Source organism: Symphalangus syndactylus, chromosome 5 (assembly GCF_028878055.3).
Source record: "Symphalangus syndactylus isolate Jambi chromosome 5, NHGRI_mSymSyn1-v2.1_pri, whole genome shotgun sequence".
Classification (NCBI taxonomy): Eukaryota; Metazoa; Chordata; class Mammalia; order Primates; family Hylobatidae; genus Symphalangus; species Symphalangus syndactylus.
The window spans coordinates 141,557,152-141,578,950 of NC_072427.2; the positions used below are offsets into that span (position 1 = coordinate 141,557,152).

Here is a 21,799-nt window from a genome sequence, read left to right on the forward strand (position 1 = left end):
ATTTCACTATTTAGTTCATTTCATCTCTATTTTGTTTCTCTGTTCCTCCCTTCCTGTCTTCTTTTGTGTTAAACATTTTAACAGAAGTTTTCTAACAAAATATTCTGTATTTAAATACTCCAGTTGGCTTTCTAGCTATATTTATTTGCATTTTTAAAATTGTTGTCCCTGGAGCTTGTGATATGCATCTTTAACTCATCACAATTTGCATAAAGTTAATAAGCAATTATGTCTACTAAAAAATATATAGGAACTTAAAATGGCAATTATCCCATTTAGTGCCTTCCATCCTTTGTGCTATTGTTGTCATATATATATGCTCCATCTATATATGTTATAAATACACCAATATGGTGTTATGATTTTTTACTTAAAAACTTACTGTCTTTTAAAAAATTAAAACAAGAAGTGTGTGTGTGTATGTGTATTGAGAAGTAAGCTGTTAAGTATATTATTTTCCCCTCTAATTTTTTTCTGCATTTAGATTTTTGGTGACTTGAGCTTTGTCGTGGGCTAGCTCTGGTCTTCTTTGTGGTTACTGTATTTTAAGTTTGTTGTGCTGATAGGAACTGTAAATTAATGTTTTTCATTAAATGTAAGGGTTTTTCACCAGTTATAGCTTCACATATTTTTTCCGTCCTCTTTTCTCTCTCTTCTCCCTCTGGGACTCCAGTCAGTTATCCATCAGATGCTAAACATTTTTGCACAAGTCTTTGGGGCTTTGCAAATTTTAATTAATTAATTTATTTATTTTTAGACGAAGTTTCACTCTTGTTGCCCAGGATGGAGTTCAGTGATGCGATCTCAGTTCACTGCAACCTCTACCTCCCAGGTTCAAGCAATTCTCCTGCCTCAGCCTCCCAAGTAGCTAGGATTACAGGCATGCACCACTATGCCTGGCTAATCTTGTATTTTTAGTAGAGATGAAGTTTCACCATGTTGGCCAGGCTGGTTTCCAACTCCTGACCTCAGGTGATCCGCCCGCCTTGGCCTCCCAGAGTGCTGGGATTACAGGCGTGAGCCACCATGCCCAGCCACAATCTTCAAGTTTTCTAATTCCTTCTTCTGCCATCTCAAATTTACTGTTGAAGTATACAGTGAGTTTTTCATTTCATTTACTGTACTTTTCAGGTCTAGAATCCCAATTTTGTTCTTTCTTTAATTTCTAATTTTATGTTAAGATTCCCTCTCTGGTAACTCTTAATACCATATTTCCCTGTTTTGTCTTTGTCTGCTAAACCCAATATCAAGATCTACTTGAAAACAGTTTTCGATGACTTAAGTGTGGGGTCGTACTTTCCTTTTTCTTTTGAGGTGACAAATATAGCAAATACCATGACTTGATCATTACAACGTATATACATATTTAGTATATTCTTCACTGCAAACATTTATCAGTTCCTTATGGCAAGAACATTCAAAATCCTGTTTTATTGTTATTTTGAAATATGTAACACAATATTGTTAACTATAGTGCCTGGTAATTTTTGGTTGAAATGTGGACTTGAAAAATAGCACACCATAGTGTCTCTGAAATGTGTATTTTTGAGAATTATGTTTTATTTTATTTTTAAATGACATATAATTGTACATATTTATAGGGTACAGTGTGATGTTTTGATGCATGTATACATTGTATAGTGAACAAATCATGGTATTTAGAATATTCATCACTTCAAACATTTATCACTTTCTAAGGGTAGGCCATTCAAAAATCTCTCTTCTAGTTATTTGAAATATATAATATAATATTGTTAACTATAGTAAGCCTACTGTGCAATAGAATACCGCAACTTTTTCCTTCTATCTAACTGTAATTTTGTACCTGTTGATTAAGCCCTTTCCACCTTGCCTACCCTCCCCAGCTGCTGGTAAGCATTGTTCTACTCTATACTTGTATGAGATCAGCTTTTACAGATTCCACATCTGAGTGAGATTGTGGAGTATTTGTCTTTCTGTGCCTGGCTTATTTTATTTAACATAATGCCCTCAGGGCTCATCCACATTGCCACACGTGACCTAATTCGATTCTTTTTATGGCTGAATAGTATTCCATTATATGTATACATATCATATTTTCTTTATCCATTCATCTGTTGATAGACATTTAGGTTGATTCCATATCTTGACTACTGTGAATAGTGCTGCAATAAGCATGAGAGTGTAGATATCTCTTTAACATACTTATTTCATTTCCTTTGGATAAATACCCGGCAAGGGGTCTAGTTTCATTCCTCTCCATGTAGATATCCAGTTTTCCGAGCACCATTTATCAAGGAGAATTTTTTCCAATGTGTGTTCTTAGTGTCTTTGCCGAAAATCAATTAGCTGTAAGTGTGTGAATTTATTTCTGTATTTTTTTATTCTGTCTTATTAGTATATATGTCTATTTTTATGCCAGTACTATGCTGTTTTGGTTATTATAACTTTGCAGTATATTTTGAAGCCAGGTAGTGTGATGTTTCCAGCTTTGTTCTTTTTGCTTAAGATTGCTTTGACTATTTGGGGTCTTTTGAGGTTCCATACACATTTAAAGATTTTTTTTCTCTTTCTATGAAGAATGTCATTCGTATTTTGATAGAGATTGCACTGAATCTGTTGATTGCTTTGATTAGTATGTATGGACATTTTTAAAAATATTCCTCAAATCCGTAAACATGGAATATCTTTCCATTTGTATCCTCTTCATTTCTTTTGTCAATATTTTATAGTTTTCATCATAGAGATCTTTCACCTCCTTAGTTAAGTGTCTGTTTTTGTAGCTGTAGTAAATGGAATTGCCTTCTTATTTTTTTCTGATTGTCTGCTATTGTCATATAGAAATGCTATAGATTTTTGTATATTGATTTTGTATCCTGCAGCTGTACTCAATTTACTTATTAGTTCTAACAGTATTTTGGTGAAGTTTTCAGGGTTTTCCCTATATAAGATTATGTCATTTGGAAGCAGGGACAGTTTGATTTCTGCCTTTTCAATTTGGATGCCCTTTTTGTCTTTCTCTTGCCTAATTGCTTTGGCTAGAACCTCCAGTATTATGTTAAATAAAAGGGGTGCATTTGTGTCTTGTTCCAGATCTTAGAGGAAAAGCTTTCAACTTTTCCCCATTCAGTATGATGCTAGCTGTGAATCTGTCATATATGGGCTTTATTGTGTTGAGTTACATTTCTCGTATATGTATTTTGTTGAGAGTGTTTATCATGAGGGGATGTTGAATTTTATTAAATATCTTTTCTAGATCAATAGATTCAACATCCCTTCATGGGTTTGTCCTTGATTCTGTTAATATAATGTATTATGTTTATTGATTTGCATATATTGAACCATCCTTGCATCCCTGGAAGGAATCCCATTTATTATGGTGAGTGATTTTTTCTTAATGTGCTGTTGAATTCAGTTTTTAAATATTTTTTTGAGGAGTTTTGTATCTATGTTTATTAGGGATATTGGCCAATAGATTTATTTATTTATTGTGTCCTTATCAGGTTTTGGAATCAGGGTGATGCTGGTCTCATAGAAAGATGCTGGAAGTATTCCCTCCTCTTCATGTCTTTTGAATAGTTTTCAAAGGATTTGTATTAGTTTTTCTTTAATGTTTGGTAGAACTCATCAGTGAGGCCATTGGGTCCCCGGCTTTTCTTTTGTGGAAGACTTTTTATTACTAATTCAATCTCTTTACTTGTTATTGGTCTGTTCAAATTTTCTATTTCTTCATGATTCAATTTTCGTAAGTTTTATGTGCCCAGGAATTTATCCATTTCTTCTAAGTTTTCATATTTGTTGGCATAGAGTTCTCTATATATCTCTCAAAACTTACGAAGTTTCTGCTATTATTTTGTTAAGCTTTCCGTGCCCTTCTCCATCTCTTCTCCCTCTCAAGTTTGTATAGTGTGAAAATGTGTTCACTTAATGGTGTCTCATAGGTCTTGTAGGCTTCCTTCACTCTTCAAGTGAAGAGCTGTCTTCAGTTCAGAAATTCTTTATTCTGCTTGGTGTAGTCTGCTGTTGGAACTTTCCATTATATTTTTTATTTCATTCATTAAAGTCTTCAGCTCCAAGAGTTTTTTTTTTAATGATATCTCTGTTGAATTTTTTATTCATATCATGAATTGCTTTTCTGATTTTATTGAATTGCCTATCTATATTCTCATTGATTTTCCTTAAGATCATATTTTTAAATTTTTTATGCTATTAGTAAATTGCCATTTCTTTAAGGTCAGTTATTGGAGAGTTATTGTGTTTTTTTGGTGGTATCATGTTTTCTTGCTTTTTCATATTTCTTGTGTCCCTGCACTGATGTCTGGGCATCTGATAGAATGGATGCCTCTTCCAGTTTTATAGAGTTATTATCATAGGGAAAGATTTTTGCCTGCAGACGTGTCCTAAGGTGTCGGTTGCGTAGGATGCATTGGCTTTGGTTCCAGGTGGATGCAGTAGTGTAGTCACCATGCAGTTTTTTAAGCTGTAGTCAATGTTAGCAATTTCTATGGATGCCTCAGTGGCATCCTAGCCTGGAGGAGTTTGTATGGCAGCTCTGTCAAGTCATATGCGTAGCCTTTTTGCTGGTGGCAGGGGTGCCAGGTTGTTTCATGCACCACAGGTGCACAAGGCCTACTACAATCGGATTAGACAAAGCCTGTCCTCTGGGGGCAGGAGTGCCAGGCTGTTACACACACCACAAGTGCATAGGGACTGCTCCTTCAGGGTAAGGCGTGGCCTCCCTGCTGGGTAGGATCATCTGTTCCTTGGGGGTCAGGACACCACATGGGCTCAGGCACCAAGGTTATGGCTGTTTCACTGGGCCTACGCTCTGAGTATTTGAGGTTGAGGTGCTGCAGCCACAGGGATGGGGAAGATGGAGTGCCTCCTAGGCAGCTTATTCCTGTTGGATAGGAAACAGTAGATGCTCAACTGGTGAATGGTGTGCTACTGTTTATAAGCACAGTGTACTTGCAGCAGAGCCTCAGGATGGGGAGAAACAAACAGTGGTTACAGGCCCTCCAGAGCACAGTGCACTATAGTAGTGGCGCTGGTCTCAAGATGGTGCTGTACATCGGCAGCTTAGATCACAGAGGAGAAGGAGGCACAATGTGGGCTCATTCTTTGGGGTAATACAGCCATGTGAATGCCAGGCAGCTCCCTAGAATGGGTTCATGGCTTGTGAAAACTGCAGAATTCTCAAGCAGCAAAGACTGTAGGTGTTTGCATCTTTAATGGAGATTGCTGGGAGTTCTCCTGCTCACGTTTTCTCCATAGGGAGACTGCCTCCTGGTTTCATACCAATCTTGACTGGGAAGATGGGGTGGCAAAGGCAGAATGTTTCATTCTCTTTTGTATGCAGCCATCGCAAGTCTCCATGCTCCCCTGGGTCTCTGCCACTCCCTTATTGTACTCCTTTGGAATACTTTAGTGTTCTCCTTTGGATACTCTAGTCAAAATATAGTTGTTTATTCATCATTTTTGTTCTTTTTTTTTTTTTTGTAGGGAAACGAATGTTAGGCACCTGTAGTCAGACATCTTGCTGAAGTCACTTGTTTTACTTTTTTTGTTGTTGTTTTTAACAGGCAATTACCTTGCTTGCACTCAAACTTCAACATATGTCACCTGCAGAGTGTGCAGCAACCAATGTCCTTCCTCAACACTGCTGCTTCAACCTGGTCTTCTGGAGGTTGCTCCTGCATCTGTGTAATTTAGCAGCCAGTGAAAGATGTTGGCAGCTCAAATTCATATTATAGAGCTAACTCTCTTTGTGATTTCCTTGATCCTAAGGTTTCCCCTATATTCCCATTTGCTTTTCCAGCTCTTACCTTTGTCCTCTGACAGCTTGAGGAATTTGAGCTGCATATGAGTTGGGAACCTGGCAGTGTAAGTTGCAGCAAACTCACCTATCTCAATTCTAGAACAATTCTGTCTTACAAGGGAAAACCCTTCTCATTTCTTTCTGTTTTTACCCTGGGCTCCCTGGCATTTCCCACATTCATGCACAGTTAGTGGTCAGTCAGGGAACAGGACAGTTCATATTCAGATTTTCGATCTCTGCTCTTCTTGTAGTTCTCTTGCTCCCCAAATTTTCCTCTTAAATTCTCAGCTGTTCTGCAACACTAGAGTTTGATCTCGCCATCTCAAGCCAGAATGGCTCTAGTTTTCCATAACTAGAGTTGGGTATGGGCTATATATTAGTTTGCTAAGGCTGCCATGACAAAGCCTGGGTGGCTTAAACAACAGAAATTAATTATTCTCACAGTTCTAGAAGCTGAGAGTCCAAGATCAAGATATTGACAGGTTTGGCTTATCGTTTTGGCCTACAGATGGCCACCCTCTCACTGTGTCCTCACATGGCCTTTTCTCTGTGTGTGCATATACCTGGCATCACTTCCTCCTTTTTTTTTTTTTTTTTTAAGATGATATTCTGTCATCCAGGCTGGAGTGTAGTGGTGCGATTTCAGCTCACTGCAACCTCCACCTCCCAGGTTCAAGCGATTCTCCTGCCTCAGCCTCCCAAGTAGCTGGGACTACAGGTGCGTGCCACCGCACCCGGCTAATTTTTTGTTTTTTTAGTGGAGACAGGGTTTCACCCTGTTAGCCAGGATGGTCTCGGTCTCCTTACCTCGTGATCCACCTGCTTCAGCCTCCCAAAGTGCTGGGATTACAGGCGTGAGCCAGCGCGCCCGGCCCACTTCCTCTTCTTATAAGGACACCGGTCATGTTGAATTAGAGTTTGCCCATATGACCTCAGTTGACCTTCATTACCTTTTTAATGCTCTGTATCCAAATATAGTCAAATTTTCAGGTACTAGGGGTTAAGACTTCAACATATGAATTTTGAGGAAACAGAATTCAGTCCATATCAGGGGTTTAGGAATACACACAGGCAAGGAAGCCTGTGTGTAAGCCTGTTTTGTTTTCTGAGACAGGATGTCACTCTGTTACCCAGGATGGAGTGCAGTGGTGTGATCTCAGCTCACTGCAACCTCCGCCTCCCAGGTTCAAGGGATTCTCGTGCCTCAGCCTCCTGAGTAGCTGGGATTACAGGCATGTGTGACCACGCCCAGCTAATTTTTGTATTTTTAGTAGAGACGCGGTTTCACCATGTTGGCCAGGCTGGTCTCGAACTCCTGGCCTCAAGTGATCCACCTGCCTCAGCCTCCCAAAGTGCTGGAATTACAGGTATGAGCCATCGTGCCAGGCCAACATTTTGTTTTTATTATGTCATTTAATGTTCATAAAAACCTAACAAGAAGGGTATTTTTAAAACCAGTTGTCCACCATTAATTTCGAATATTGTATTTTCTTAACAAGCATACAAAACATCAAACTTCTCTTTAGACAAAGTGCAGTTCTTTGACATCCTTTACACAAAACAGTCTGAGCCTGTGGCATGTTAATGCAGTCAAGAGGCAAAGCATACTGACTTTTACAAATTCTGCCTTCCATAAAAAGCCTCAAGGAGGGTATTTTATCTGCATTTTTAAAATAAACAGTTCAGAGAAGTTAAATAGTCAAACAGGTCAAGGTCACACAATTCAGTGGTTGAGAACTGGGTGCAAAGGCAATATATCTAACTATAAATATCCATTTCTTTTTTTTTAGAAATGATTCAGTTTGGATTTAAATTAAATGGCTAAAACTAAAAGAGCCAGCTGGGTGTGGTGGCTCACACCTGTCAACCCAGCACTTTAAGAGGCCAAGGCAGGAGGAGTGCTTGAGCCCAGGAGTTTGGGACCAGGCTGTGCAACATAGCACGACCCCCATCTCTAAAAAAAAGTTGAAAAATTTAGCCAGGTGTGGTGGTGCATGCCTGTAGCCCCAGCTACTCAGGAGGCCTGGTGGGATGATCCTTTGATCCTGGGGGTTTGAAGCTGCCTTGAGCCTTGATCACGCCACTGCACTCCAGCCCGGGCGACAGAGCATGGCCTGTCTCAAAACACAAACACAAACAAAAAACTAAAAGAGCAGTGAACTCAAAGGATTTCCTGCCATGCCAGGTGGGTGGAGCTTCTATGTGGGAACAAAAGATGGAACCTATTTAAAGGACTTTTTTTTTGTTTGAGACAGCATCTCACTCTGTCGCCCATGCTGGAGTGGAGTGGTGTGATCTCAGCTCACTGCAACCTCTGCCTCCCAGGTTCAAGTGATTCTTGTGTCTCAGCCTCCCAAGTAGCTGGGACTACAAGCGTATGCCATCATGTCCTGCTAATTTTTGTATTTTTAGTAGACACAGGGTTTCTCCATGCTGGCCAGGCTAATCTCGAACTCCTGAACTCAGGTGATCCGCCCTCCTCCGCCTGCCAAAGTACTGGGATTACAGGCATAAGCCACCTTGCCTGGCCTCAAAGGACTTTTAATTGAGGATCCCAGTAATGATGATCCCCATAAGGCTGAGGCTTCAAGCTTGATGATCTATAAGTGAGGCTTTCTGGGATGCACTTAGTGTGTTTCCCCAAGCATGTGTGTGTTCCTACTTTGCATTATATACAGGTATGCTATCACCTCCCCCATACATGTATACATACCTCTTAAACTTAGATGTTCCCCAATTTTTCCTATGGAGCTTGCTAAAAATGCAGTGTCATCCACAGAAATTCATATTTCATTGATCTGGGCTGGGACATTTGTAACAAGCACCCTAGACCATCCTAGCGTACTGAATCCATAGTCCATCCTGTTTGTGAGACTATGGCAGCCCTTGTGGTCTAAGCAGCAAAATCTTTGCTTAGCCTTTTTTGTTGTTGTTGCTGTTTGGTTTTTGTTTTTGTTTGAGATGGAGTCTCACTCTGTCACCCAGGCTGGAGTGCAATGGCAGGATCTCGGCTCACTGCAGCCTCCGCCTCCCGGGTTCAAGCGATTCCCCTGCCTCAGCCTCCTGAGTAACTGGGATTACAGGCACGCGCCACTGTGCCCAGCTAATTTTTGTATTTTTAGTAGAGACAGGGTTTCACCATGTTGGTCAGGCTGGTCTCAAACTCCTGACCTTGTGATCCACCCGCCTCAGCCTCCCAAAATGCTGGGATTACAGGCGTGAGCCACCGTGCCCTGCCTTGTTTTTGTTTTTTGAGACAGAGTCTCGTTCTGTTGCCCACGCTGGAGTGCAGTGGCCAATTCAACCTCTGCCTCCTGGGTTCAAGCAATTTTAGTGCTTCAGCCTCCCAAGTAGCTGGGACTACAGGCATGTGCCACCACGCCCAGCTAATTTTTTTTTTTTTTTTTTTTTTTTTTAGCAGAGATGGGGTTTCACCATGTTGGTCAGGCTGGTCTCGAACTCATGACCTCAAATGATTCACCACCCACCTTGGTCTCCCAAAGTGCTGGGATTACAGGCATGAGCCAGCTTGGCCTTTTTAAATATTAAGTGCATGTACTTGAAAGTAGGTACACATGAAGATAAAAGAATAGGCTCCAGGAAAATTTAAGTCAAGTCTTCATAATCTATAAAATTGCCTATTTAATAAATATATGTTGTAAACATTTTTAATGTTCTGTAATTACTTTTATTAATGTCATGTTAGCTCTTTGATCTAGGTACTTTAGTCATAAACCTGAAGTATATAAAAACAATCTATATTTAATACAGACCAAAATTCATGTCCTTTGCTTTTAAAAGGTAGAACCAAGAAAAGAAAAGAAATAGCAGAATTCGGGCACGTATTCTAAAGAATTATAAATGGATTTTGCGGCACTTAATTTCTGTTTTTTTTTTTAAGCACCTTTCTTTGATTCTTTGTCTCCTCATTGGCACCGTCCCAGAACACTGATGTCTTCTGCCAGATCAGACCTGTCTTGATCGTCTTCCCCACCTAAATCAAGATGCGTCCTCCCTTCTACCTTTCCAGAAATCCCACCTTATTTTTCATACTTTTCTTGATTAACTGGTCATAAGATGATTTCCCTCAACTCCACCCTGTCTCAACATGCAACTCCCCATGAGTCAATCTTCATAATTGTTTCTAATGTGTTTGTTCCGTGGTGTGTGTTGAGTAACTGTTGTTGCCATTTGCATGATTACATAGTGGTTACTGTTTATTTCTGCAACTCGGTGTTTTTTTAAGTCTTGAAATATGATTTATTAACCAAATGAGTTTCTTTTGATTTCTTAATTAAATTCAGTGAGACGCTTACCATGAAATGTTATTCTTAGGCTGGCATTCATAAAATACTGGAGTGTTTCGTTCTCTCCTGATCTCAATCTGCCTTCCAAAGCTGCTAATGACAGATGAGAGCAAGATTATAATTTTAGTTAGGTGTGGTGGCTTATACCTGTAATCCCAGCACTTTGGGAGGCCAAGGCAGGAGGATCCGTTGAACACTAGAGTTCGAGACCAGCCTGGGCAACATAGGGAGACCCTGTCTCAAACAAACAAAAAAAAATTTAAAAAGATTATAATTGTATGTAGTTAAAGAAATGTGTTTCTTTTCAAAGGCAATGTGTCAGAACTTTGTCCCATCTCTGGGCCTTTTCTTTATTATCTTCAACTCTAAACTATAGAATTAGCCTCCTCGAGTATAGTTTTTGAAGGCCAGTTCACTTTCTTTGCTCTAGAACTCTGGATAGCCTATATATTTCCATCTTCCTGTCTCTTTCATAAAGAATCTTGCCTTTAAATGAAAGACTACTCCTTAAACATTAGTACTTGTAATATTCAATCACCTACACATATTAAAGAACGCCTGCCCTCTTGTGTCCAGGGAGACTGCTACAGCAAGTATTGAATTAGCAAACTTGTCATTCCAGAAATACAGCATTCTACCCTACAGGGATTATCTACCAGGGAGCTTTCTCAAGACTGCCAAGTATGGCTGTACAGTTTGAGCACTGAAAAATGATCCCAGCCCAAGAGACGAATGAAATCCATTTTACACTCTGTCAAGCCATATATCCTTGCCCAGGTCATGTCTTTCTAGAGAGGTGACCCATTAAAATTTCATTCGAGGGTACCTTTAAGCCTTGTACCACTTAGAGTGTGCAACTTTCTCTGATTTACACAAACCTGTCTATAGCTTAATGGCAGCCTTGTAGAGGCTCATTAAGAGTTAGTTGGGGCCGGGCACGGTGGCTCACGCCTGTAATCCCAGCACTTTGGGAGGTCGAGGCGGGCGGATCATGAGGTCAGGAGATCGAGACCATCCTGGCTAACATGGTGAAACCCCGTTTCTACTAAAAATACAAAAAAATAGCAGGGCGTGGTGGCAGGCACCTGTAGTCCCAGCTACTTGGGAGGCTGAGGCAGGAGAATGGTGTGAACCTGGGGGGCAGAATTTGCAGTGTGCCAAGATCACGCCACTGCACTCCAGCCTGGGCGACAGAGCGAGACTCTGTCTCAAAAAAAAAACAAAAAACAAAGAATTAGTTGGACAGTCCTCTCATCGTGTAACTTTCCTACTCAAGACATTTCAAGAAATTAAGATCAGATTGTTAGAGCTGAATGACATCACTTAGTCCCGGGTTATCAGAGAAAGGAAATAAGGAAGAGAGAGGCAAAATGAGAATTGTCAAATTCATTAGCGGCAAGCAGGAAACTAAACTGCAGGTCTTCTGACTCCCAATCCATGCTCTTACCTCCAGTTTCAGGTGACCCATTTCTTTGACCCCACCTTACTTATTCCATACTAGGCAAGAATAGATGTGCAATAGCATGCATAGGGCTGGTGGGGTGATTTGAGGCAATATGTGGACCAACATTTTTTGTACATTAGTAGAAATGTATTTGTTTTAATGTATTTCTTTGGGAAAAAACAAAAACATTAAGTCCATAGCTTCTGAGACATTATGATATATGACAAGGGTAAGTATTTTAAGTTTGAAAAGTGAGTTAATTTGAAGAAAGATATTAAGTAGTGCATATGTTAATAGCTTGATTTAGCCATTGACAATGTATACATATATCAGAATATCATATTGTATACCAAAATATATACAATGTTTACTTGTCAGATATCAAAATATCCTTTTGTATAACATAAATATATATAATTTTTACTTGTCAGTTAAAAAATAACACATATTAACTAAATGATAGTTTAGATAGTACTCAGATATGGCAAAAATGATAAAAGTGGTAAAAAATCATGGTAGAAATTTGAGACTATCTCAGTCCATTCTGACTACTATGACAAAACACCTCAGACTAGGTAATTTATAAACTATAGAAATTTTATTGCTCACAGTTCTGGAGGCTGGGAAGCCCATGATGAAGGGACTGGAAGACTCAGTGTCTAATGAGGGTCTGTTTCTCGTAGACAGTGCCTTCTCTCTGTGACCTCACATAATGGAAGGGGCTAGCTAGCTCCCTCAGGACTATTTTGTAAGGGCCTTAAAACCCTTCAGCAGGATGCACCAAAGGAACTTACCACTCTGGCCCCTTCTAACTCTACCACTGAGGTCCTTTTCTGACACTTAACACTGACAGTTGTTCCATTACTGTTACTGATGACAACATATCCTCTCTTTTTATTACAGCTGTGCCTGATATTCTAGCCTTTCCATACTCATCCCAGTATAAACCACAAAATAGGTCTTCAGAAAAGACTGTGGCTTCACTGATTTTCCTGTGTTGCCTCCAACATTTATAAAAAAGCATTGACCAAGAGTGTCAATGCCCTAGTTTCAAAACCATCTTTACTTTTCTAAATGTAGATGTTTTTCCATTTATAAAAATTATGTAGACTTAGCCGGGTGTGGTGGCCCACACCTGTAATCCCAGCACTTTAGAGGCTAAGGCGGGTGAATCACTTGAGGTCAGGAGTTTGAGACCAGCCTGGCCAACATGGTGAAACCTGGTCTCTACTAAAAATACAAAAATTAGCCAGGTGTGGTGGTGCACACCTGTAATCCCAGCTACTTGGGAGGCTGAGGCACAAGAATCGCATGAACCCAGAAGGCGAGGTTGCAGTGAGCTGAGATCATGCCACCACACTCCAGCCTAGGTGACAGAGTCAGACTGTCTCAAAAAAAAAAAAAAAAAAAAAAGTAGACTTATACAAAATTTGAAAAATACAGGAAAGGAGAAGAGAAGAAAAAAACGCATTTATATTCTTACTAATGAACCCTGCTAATCCCTGCCCTAATTAAAAATTCTCCTGCAAAATCCCAGCAAGTCGGGATCTATATCTGTTTATCATTCTGGAAACTTGCAATGTTCTGGATTTAACATATTTTTGTTATTTCAAATCATAAAATAAATTTTCAATGGAGAATCTAGGGGTGGAGTTCTTTGGGCACCTCTGTAAGCAGCAGTTGGGTGACTACCACAGAGGTGAGCCAAAGCTGGGGGAGGCTACTGCAGATCAAGGATAGTAATAACTGATATGCTTTGCAAAATGCATTGTGCATGTAAAGCTCTTTGCCAATAATGATGGTTCACTGTTCCATGTATACATATGCTGATGTGTATATTTGTCTTTCCTGTAGGGTTTTTGGAGTCTCTGGATGATTTTTACATTCTTAGCAGTGGATTGATATTGCTGCAGACCACAAACAGTGTGTATAATAAGACCCTGCTAAAGCAGGTAATACCCGAGACTCTCCTGGCCTGGCAAAGAGTCCGTGTGGCCAATATGATGGCAGATAGTGGCAAGAGGTGGGCAGACATGTTTTCAAAATACAACTCTGGTAAGTGACCCTGCAGAATAACTGTTAGGCACAGACATATATTTTGATTTAGGCTTGTTAACCAGTAAAGTCATCACCCATGCCCCACCTTCATGTTTCCTGATATTTCAGGCACCTATAACAATCAATACATGGTTCTGGACCTGAAGAAGGTAAAGCTGAACCACAGTCTTGACAAAGGCACTCTGTACATTGTGGAGCAAATTCCTACATATGTAGAATATTCTGAACAAACTGATGTTCTACGGAAAGGTACTTTCTTCATGTCATAAGTCTTAAAATCTGATGAGTGTGTGTGTGTTCATATACGGTAGGGGAATGCACATTGTGTGAATGTGTGGTGGGGGAGGGTATGGTGGGGAAGACAGGATGCGGATGCCACTGCTAGTTACATTGGGGAGAATGACCAGGTTTAGCACAACATGTAAACCTACATCTCATACTCTTATAGGACAATGTGCAGATTGGAACGCAAATCAGGCATTCATGACCCTGTGATTTCTCATAGTTCTAATATTACCTTTTCTCCTGTGTTCCTGGTTAAAGCTTTAAGTTCAATTCAGCAAATATTTCTGGAGTGCCACTGTGGCCCAGGGACTAGAAAAGCAAAGATACAGAATCCCTGACCTTGAAGGACTCAGGAGTCTAGTAGGGAAGCAAAGCACTCAAAGCAGCTGCAGGAACTCAGGATGGGAAGAGCTGTCATCAGGTCTCGTGTCCGTAGGCCAGTGGTGAACCTAAAGAGAATGTGGCTGTTAGTGGGTGAGGTCAGAGAAGGCACTTCTGGTGGGCAAGGAGTCCAGACATTTGAAGCCAGGAGGCTGACTGCCTTGATTCAAATTTCGGTTCCTTAAAATCTCAGGCAAATTATTGAATCTCTCCAAGCCTCATTTTCCTCATCTATAAAACTGAATCGTGATATAGGTCCACAACCACGTATTTGTAATTTTAAAATTCCAAAACTGTAAAACCACAAATTATTATTTTATTTCTTGCGTTTTGTTTTGATTTGGTAGCCTAGCTCACTTCGTAGCAAGATAATGACCCGATCTGAACTCATTTGGCAGCAAAAACTACCAGAAAGAAACTTTTAGTGGTTTTTAATTTTAATTTTTATTTTTCTTCAGATGGAGTGTCACTCTGTCACCCAGGCTGGAGTACAGTGGTGCGATCTCGGCTCACTGCAACCTCTACCTTTCGGGTTCAAGCGATTCTCCTGTCTCAGCCTCCTGAGTAGCTGGGACTACAGGCACGTGCCACCACACCTGGCTAATTTTTTCTGTGTTTTTAGTAGAGACGGGGTTTCACCATGTTGGCCAGGTTGGTCTTGAATTCCTGACCTCAGGTGATGGCCGTCTGCGTCAGCCTTCCAAATTGCCGTGCCCAGCCTGTTTTTTTAAATTGTCTTTATTTCCTCTTAGAGACACCATGTATACATTAGGCTACAGAAATATCAACATCTTTGATTATGAGGTGTTTCCCAAAGAGACTGTAATGTCATATAATCCATGCACTCCATGGTTGTTCTAAAGTCTGAAAAACCCTAAATTCTGAGACTCATCTGGCTGCCAAGAACTTCTGGATGTGGGAGTGTGGAACTCTACAATTTCACAGGATAGTCATGAGAATTAATTAAGATAAATAGATTAATTGAGAGAAAATGTTAGCTTTAAAAGTCCTACTGGGCAGTTCAGCCTTTATGTTTTAGAAATTGGGAGTTCCTGACAAGGGAGACTAGACTGGGTGGGAATAAAGGAGACTAGTTAGGAGACGATTGCAGTAATCAGCTGGCAGATGAATAGGGACAGAACAGAGATAAAGTGTGGACCCTAGGGATCAGGACCTGGTCCTCAGTTTTCCAGGTCCCCAAATTGACTTTGTAATGATGCCTAGAGTGAGCCTTGTCAGTGGAGAATGGTTCACACCAACTAAATGCACTAAGACTTATGCATAAAACAAAATTTTAAGGTGGGAGTTTTCATTGCCAAGCAGTTCATCTGCTACCAAGCAGTGGACCTACCTTCTTTGCTTGTTAGGAAAATCCATCCAAGAAGTCAAATCATTAGGTGGTTACTGGTTAACATAGAGCAATTCAGAACAGAGAACCCAGCTGGTCCCTCCAGCTCCTAAGAGCCTGAAAATAATAGCATGCCTCAAGAGAGAGATGCTTGCTAAAGTAGTCTTTTCTTCTTTGGACAGTTGCTGATAACAGAATGGTAGACTTGATTCTCTGCAGTCCCATTCCTAGACCCCTTGAAACTCCCTAAGACTAAAAAGAGCTGATGATGATCTGTCTGTATTTTTTTTCTTTGCCAGAGGAGAGAAGAACAGAGAGTTAAATTCAGAGTCCTTTCTGCATTCTAGACACTCTTCTGGGCCTTTTACTTATGCTCTCTTGTTTGATGTTTGTAACATACTACCCCATAAGTGTTATTGTTGCCATTTTACTGTGAGTAAAGAAAAGCTCAGAAAGAAACATGTGTTTTGCCCAAATACATGATATCATATAGCCATTAAAAAGGCAGGGGCGTCGAGGTCAGGGGTAGGCACATCTCCTAGCGTATTTAAGCAACTGTGGTATGGTAATAGAAGCCCTGGATGTTTTAGTTAGAAGGCCTGTATTCAGTCAAGTTTTGTGAGCCAAGGAAGACATTTGACCTCTCTGAAACTCTGTTTCTTCTGTTTAAAAAAGGGATGGTAATACTTACACATCATCAGGTTTTTGTGAGATTAAACAAGTTGCTCTATTTTCTTCATTTATTTTGAGACAGGGTCTCGCTTTGTCACCCAGGCTAGAGTGCAGCTGCGTGATCTTGGCTCACTGCAACCTTTGCCACTTGGGTTCATGCAGTTCTCGGGCCTCAGCCTCCCGAGTAGCTGGGACCACAGATGTGCACCCCAATGCCTGGCTATTTTTTTTTTATATTTTTAGTAGAGGCAGGGTCTTGCCATATTGCCCAGCCTGGTCTCAGAGCTCAAGCAATCGACCTGCCTCAGCCTCCCAAAGTGCTGGGATTACAGGCATAAGCCACTGCACCAGGCCAAGTTGCTCTGTTTTAAATCACGAAGCTTCATGAAATGTGAAGTATAAAGCAGACATTTTCATTATTCATTTGAGCTGTTTTCACAAAGAGAAATATAATAATCTAATGTTTACCAAGTATTAGATACTCCATCTGAATGCATTTCATACTTATGCTTATGAAGATGCTTAATGCTGAATACTTGATGAAGATGAAGAAACTGAGGCACAGAGGGGATAAGCAATTTGTTCAAGGTCACATACCTAATAATGGCAGAACCAGGCTTCAAATCCAGGCAATCTAATTCCTGAGCCTATATAACCTAGATATGTTTTAGCAACAAATCTGTTTTTCCTCTTTAATTTCAATGTCATCCATATCTCAGTTCTTCTGATGCTGGCTCTGTCTCAGAATTAGCAAGGCTGAATGTCTTATCATTTACTTTTTTTCTCAGTAACCTCACCCCCAAAGAGGAGGTCCTGTACAACAATACAAAGGAGAAAGGCAGACAAGGGCCAGGAGAGAATGTGGAGGTGGGAGCAAACCCTGCATGGTGGAGGCATTCTTTGACTGTTCTGTAGGCAGTAACCCAGGCCAGTGTCATCTAGGATGTTTCTGAAATTCTGCTTTTACAAGAGAGAGCTGTGTCGCATATTTGGTGCTCAGTGACTAGTAAGCTATGTGGCCTTCACACACTATGAAGCTTTGAATGCAGCTGAGCCTTTATGAATGTTTAGAGTCAAAGGAATTAAAAGCCTAATGTAACTTAAAAGATCAGCCCCAATCCCCTCACGTTATTGACTTCTCCTCCCCCTCCCCATTGACGTCTTTCAAAAAAAAGAAACAGAAACAAAATAAAACAAATGAAGTTGCCTGCCTAAGACCTGGTTCTTAAGCTCTGAGCCTAGAATTCAGGCTTTCTATTCCCAGTGCTATGTTCTTCCACTACTTCATGATTACCATTTGACATCTTCCTTTATAGGGCCACACTGTGAACAACGATTTCTTGGCATTTCAGTAACTAAATCCACTTAGATGAGCTCCCCAGACCACCTTGCATTATACTTTATTTTGCTCTATAGAGAATATGGTTATTTTTTGGCTTAGAGATTAAGAATTTTGGGTGAAAACCAGAGAATTCTGATGCTCTTCTTCCCCTAATGAAATAACCTGGAGCTGTGCTGATTTAGGAAATTTAAAAGGCTGTTTGGCTGCCGGGGTTCACATGCAAAGCTTTATTTTCTGTACATTATTTTGTAATTAAATGCCTGTGCCCATTTTCAAAATAAATGAACATGGATAACATTTCTTTGGCTCTCTCTCCTTTTCTGTCTCCTTCCCTGTCAATCCCTCTCTTACTTCCCTTCCATTCCAAATCAGGATATTGGCCCTCCTACAATGTTCCTTTCCATGAAAAAATCTACAACTGGAGTGGCTATCCACTGTTAGTTCAGAAGCTGGGTTTGGACTACTCCTATGATTTAGCTCCACGAGCCAAAATCTTCCGGCGTGACCAAGGGAAAGTGACTGATATGGCGTCCATGAAGTATATCATGCGATATAACAGTACGTAGCATATTTCTCAAGAATCATTCTTCAAAACTCCTTTTCTTCCCTATGGATAAAGAATCCATGTAAGTTTATCATCTCTGTACTAGAAGGAATTATAAGAAGTTATTTAAGTATTTAACTAATATTGTACATTTTATACTCAATAAATAGAGCTTTGGCCTCCTTTATAAAATGCAAGAAAAGAGTCCATACATTTTTAATTGAAAAAAAAATCTGTAAAACACAGAAGAAATAACTCATACAGGGTCCTTTAAAATTTTTCTCCAAACACAAGTTTCCTTCCAAGGATAACAGCAGCTAATAAAACAAAAATTGTTCATAAATACCTCATTTTTTTTTTTATGAACAGCATCAAGGTCAAATTTGTATTTCTTTTGTTGGAAACAGCTGATGCACATTTATCTGGTTCTCTCTCCCATCCGTTTTTCACTGTGTAAGGTTCTTGAGGGCAGGCTGGGCCTGGGGCCAAGGACTTACTCCTTCCTCACAACCAAGGGAGATGTCTCTATCTGGAAGCAGGCTGGGCTGAGGAGGCCTGTGGGGGTACATTATCTAGGCTTTAACAGGCCCCAAAACCTTACTGTGGAGAAGTGTGTCTCCAAATAGCCAATAATCACTCTCTTCCCCATCTCTCTCTGTTTCCTAGATTATAAGAAGGATCCTTACAGTAAAGGTGACCCCTGTAATACCATCTGCTGCCGTGAGGACCTGAACTCACCTAACCCAAGTCCCGGAGGGTGTTATGACACGAAGGTAACATGCTATTGGCTTTTGAATTTAATTCCCACCAGCACACAGCCCTCTCCAAAGGCAAAGTTGCACAGGTTTTTATGGCAGGAAGCAATGTCTCTAACCATAAACTCAACCCAGGAATCAGCTTTTTCAGAGATTCTGGTGGTAGGTCCTATTATCTAACTTCAAGTCCCTGCTCTGCCATTTAGTAGTAAATCACATAATTCTGTCATGTTTCTGTTTCCTCATCTGTAAAATGGATATAACAGTACTTACCTCATATGTTGTTCTGAAGAATAAGCCCTTAATCTCTGTAAAATGTTTACAACAGTACTTAGTGAGTTATTTGTAAATGTATACAAACATAATGATGATATTGTTGTCATAAGTTTTACCAGACTGGCCCAAAGTCCAAAGAACATATTATTCAAGCAGTGTGATTCTATGTTAAACATGAATCAAATTTAGCCGAAGGAGCAAGTTTGGACAAGATGCCTAAAGCACAGAGGTTTTTCATAATGTTAGAATTGATAAGTGCTGTAATGTATCTCAAAATATTAAGTAATAAGTAGGTTTGCAGTGGTGTGCTAAAGCCAGCTCATAGACATGCAGGAACCAATTGTTAGCTGACATGCTGATAGCTTCAAACAAGTCAGTGAAAGTATTTACATTATGGAAATCAGGAACTTTTTTCCTTACAAAGATGGTTGTTAAAAATTTACCTGCTCACCACTGGATTTGGGATATCTGAGGGTATGAGGCATTTGGTTGGCGGAATCATGCTACTACATCCTTTTGCACTCTTGGCTTGGGTGTGTGTCTTTTCATTTCATCAGCTGTCCTAAATTCTGGAAGAAACCTGTCAGGGTAAACTGTGTATTCTGTCTTTGGCTCAAAAAAATTATAGGAATGCTGACCCCAGTTACACATGATTCTCTATCAGCCTAATACCTAAACAGGAAATGCTTTAAAGTATCCTAAGTTCCAGCTCAACCTTCTTTTTAGCTATGTGATGAAGGCAAACTTTAGCCGTAATGACTCTCAGTGTTAACATTAAAAAAAAAAAGGTAGATGTAGAGAAGCTGGCACAGATAAAACCCCAATGAATGTTTTTGTATTCCTTTTTTAAAATGGCATTTGCAAACATTCAGTCAATGTGTGAAGTTTGTATCTATCACAGAATACACGAAGAAAATCACCTCTGCTGCTTTGCCTGGGAGAACTCAAGCCAAGCTTCCCTCTACCAAATCTCACTTCTAGAGACAGAGGCCTGCAATTGTTCTTATCAAAAAGTTTATGTTGAAGGATATTCTTTAAAAATGTAATTTATCTCTTTAGAGTCATTTTGAATATGGGGGAAATAAGAAGAGATTCTCTTTCCCCTCTAAGATTAAGATCCACTGCTAGCCAGTGGTTAGGTGTTTTTGAGAACCACGGCCCTCAGTTTTTGACAGTGAGGTCTATCTACTTTAAGACTCTTGTTACCACCCTGATTAATAACAACTTTTTCTGAGGACTTCATCTATTCTAGGCATTGCTTTGAGCATTGCTTGCATTAATCCTCATGCCAACTCTATGAAGTAGGGTTATCAGCCCATTTTACAAAGGAGAACACTGACTCATAGAGGGGTTAAGTGATTTTTAAATAAGACTCATAGAGGGGTTAAGTGATTTTTAAATAAGCTTCGGAGCTAGAATTCTGAATATGAGTAATCTGACTTCATATCTCGCTTTTGGCTACATTGTTCACTTCACACACTTCTAGTCAACTGACATTTAATGCCAAATGTATACAGAAGACTATATTATATAAAGACAATGTGAAAAATGGCAAGAAAATTTTGTTTTAAAGAAGGTGGCCTGGCGCAGTGGCTCATGCCTGTAATCCCAGCACTTCGGGAGGCTGAGGCGGGCGGATCACCTGAGATCAGGAGTTCGAGACCAGCTTGGCCAACGAGGCAAAACCCCATCTCTACTAAAAATATAAAAATTACCTGGTCGTGGTGGCCCATGCACGTAATCCTAGCTACTCGGGAGGCTGAGGCAGGAGAATCGCTTGAACCTGGGAGGCAGAGGTTGCAGTGAGCTGAGATTGTGCCACTGTACTCCAGTCTAGGCAACAAGAGCGAAAGTCTGACTCAGGAAAAAAAAAGCTAATATTGTGACTTTGGTAGTGGGAGAGTGGGGAAGGCCATGGATTTAATTTTTTGCCGAATGATTTTCTAAAATGTCCTCCTCCTCCCTCTTTCCAGGTGGCAGATATCTACCTAGCATCTCAGTACACATCCTATGCCATAAGTGGTCCCACGGTACAAGGTGGCCTCCCTGTTTTTCGCTGGAACCGTTTCAACAAAACTGTACATCAGGGCATGCCAGAGGTCTACAACTTTGATTTTATTACCATGAAACCAATTTTGAAACTTGATATAAAATGAAGGAGGGAGATGACAGACTAGAAAGCTGTAAATAAGATACCAAAGGCACTATTTTAGCTATGTTTTCCCATCAGAATTATGCAATAAAATATATTAAATTCATTTGTCACTTTCATTTCCCACTGACTTTGTTGTTTTTACAGCAAGCCCTCACTATAAGGTAGAGCACTAGAAGAAATGTTACATATAAATACACTAAGCTTCAGCATACATGCTAATACACAAGAGGGTATGGAAGAAACTGCTCCTTTGTTCACCAGAATTCATATTCTCCTTTCACGCCTGCTCACATCACACAGACCACATCTCCCAGTGTCCCTCAGATAGTTGTGCCACATGACAATTCTGGCCATTGGAACCTGAGACGAGTGCCACTTCCAGGCCTGGCCCATAAGAATCTGTACTCCTCCTAAGCTCTTCCCCTTTCCCTGGAT

The 21,799-nt window shown here is 40.2% G+C and overlaps 1 protein-coding gene across 1 annotated transcript in view; it reads left to right on the top strand.

Annotated features, from left to right (window-relative positions):
- PLBD1 (phospholipase B domain containing 1) overlaps window positions 1-21,467 on the top strand; it is a 64,102-nt gene extending 42,635 nt beyond the window's left edge. Inside the window, exons 7-11 of the mRNA XM_055280552.2 lie at window positions 13,403-13,603; window positions 13,715-13,855; window positions 18,007-18,192; window positions 18,845-18,951; window positions 21,183-21,467. Of these exons, the coding sequence (XP_055136527.1) occupies window positions 13,403-13,603; window positions 13,715-13,855; window positions 18,007-18,192; window positions 18,845-18,951; window positions 21,183-21,365 (818 nt within the window). The 3' untranslated portion in view covers window positions 21,366-21,467. The remainder of the gene's footprint in view (window positions 1-13,402; window positions 13,604-13,714; window positions 13,856-18,006; window positions 18,193-18,844; window positions 18,952-21,182) is intronic.
- Window positions 21,468-21,799: the final 332 nt, after the last annotated feature.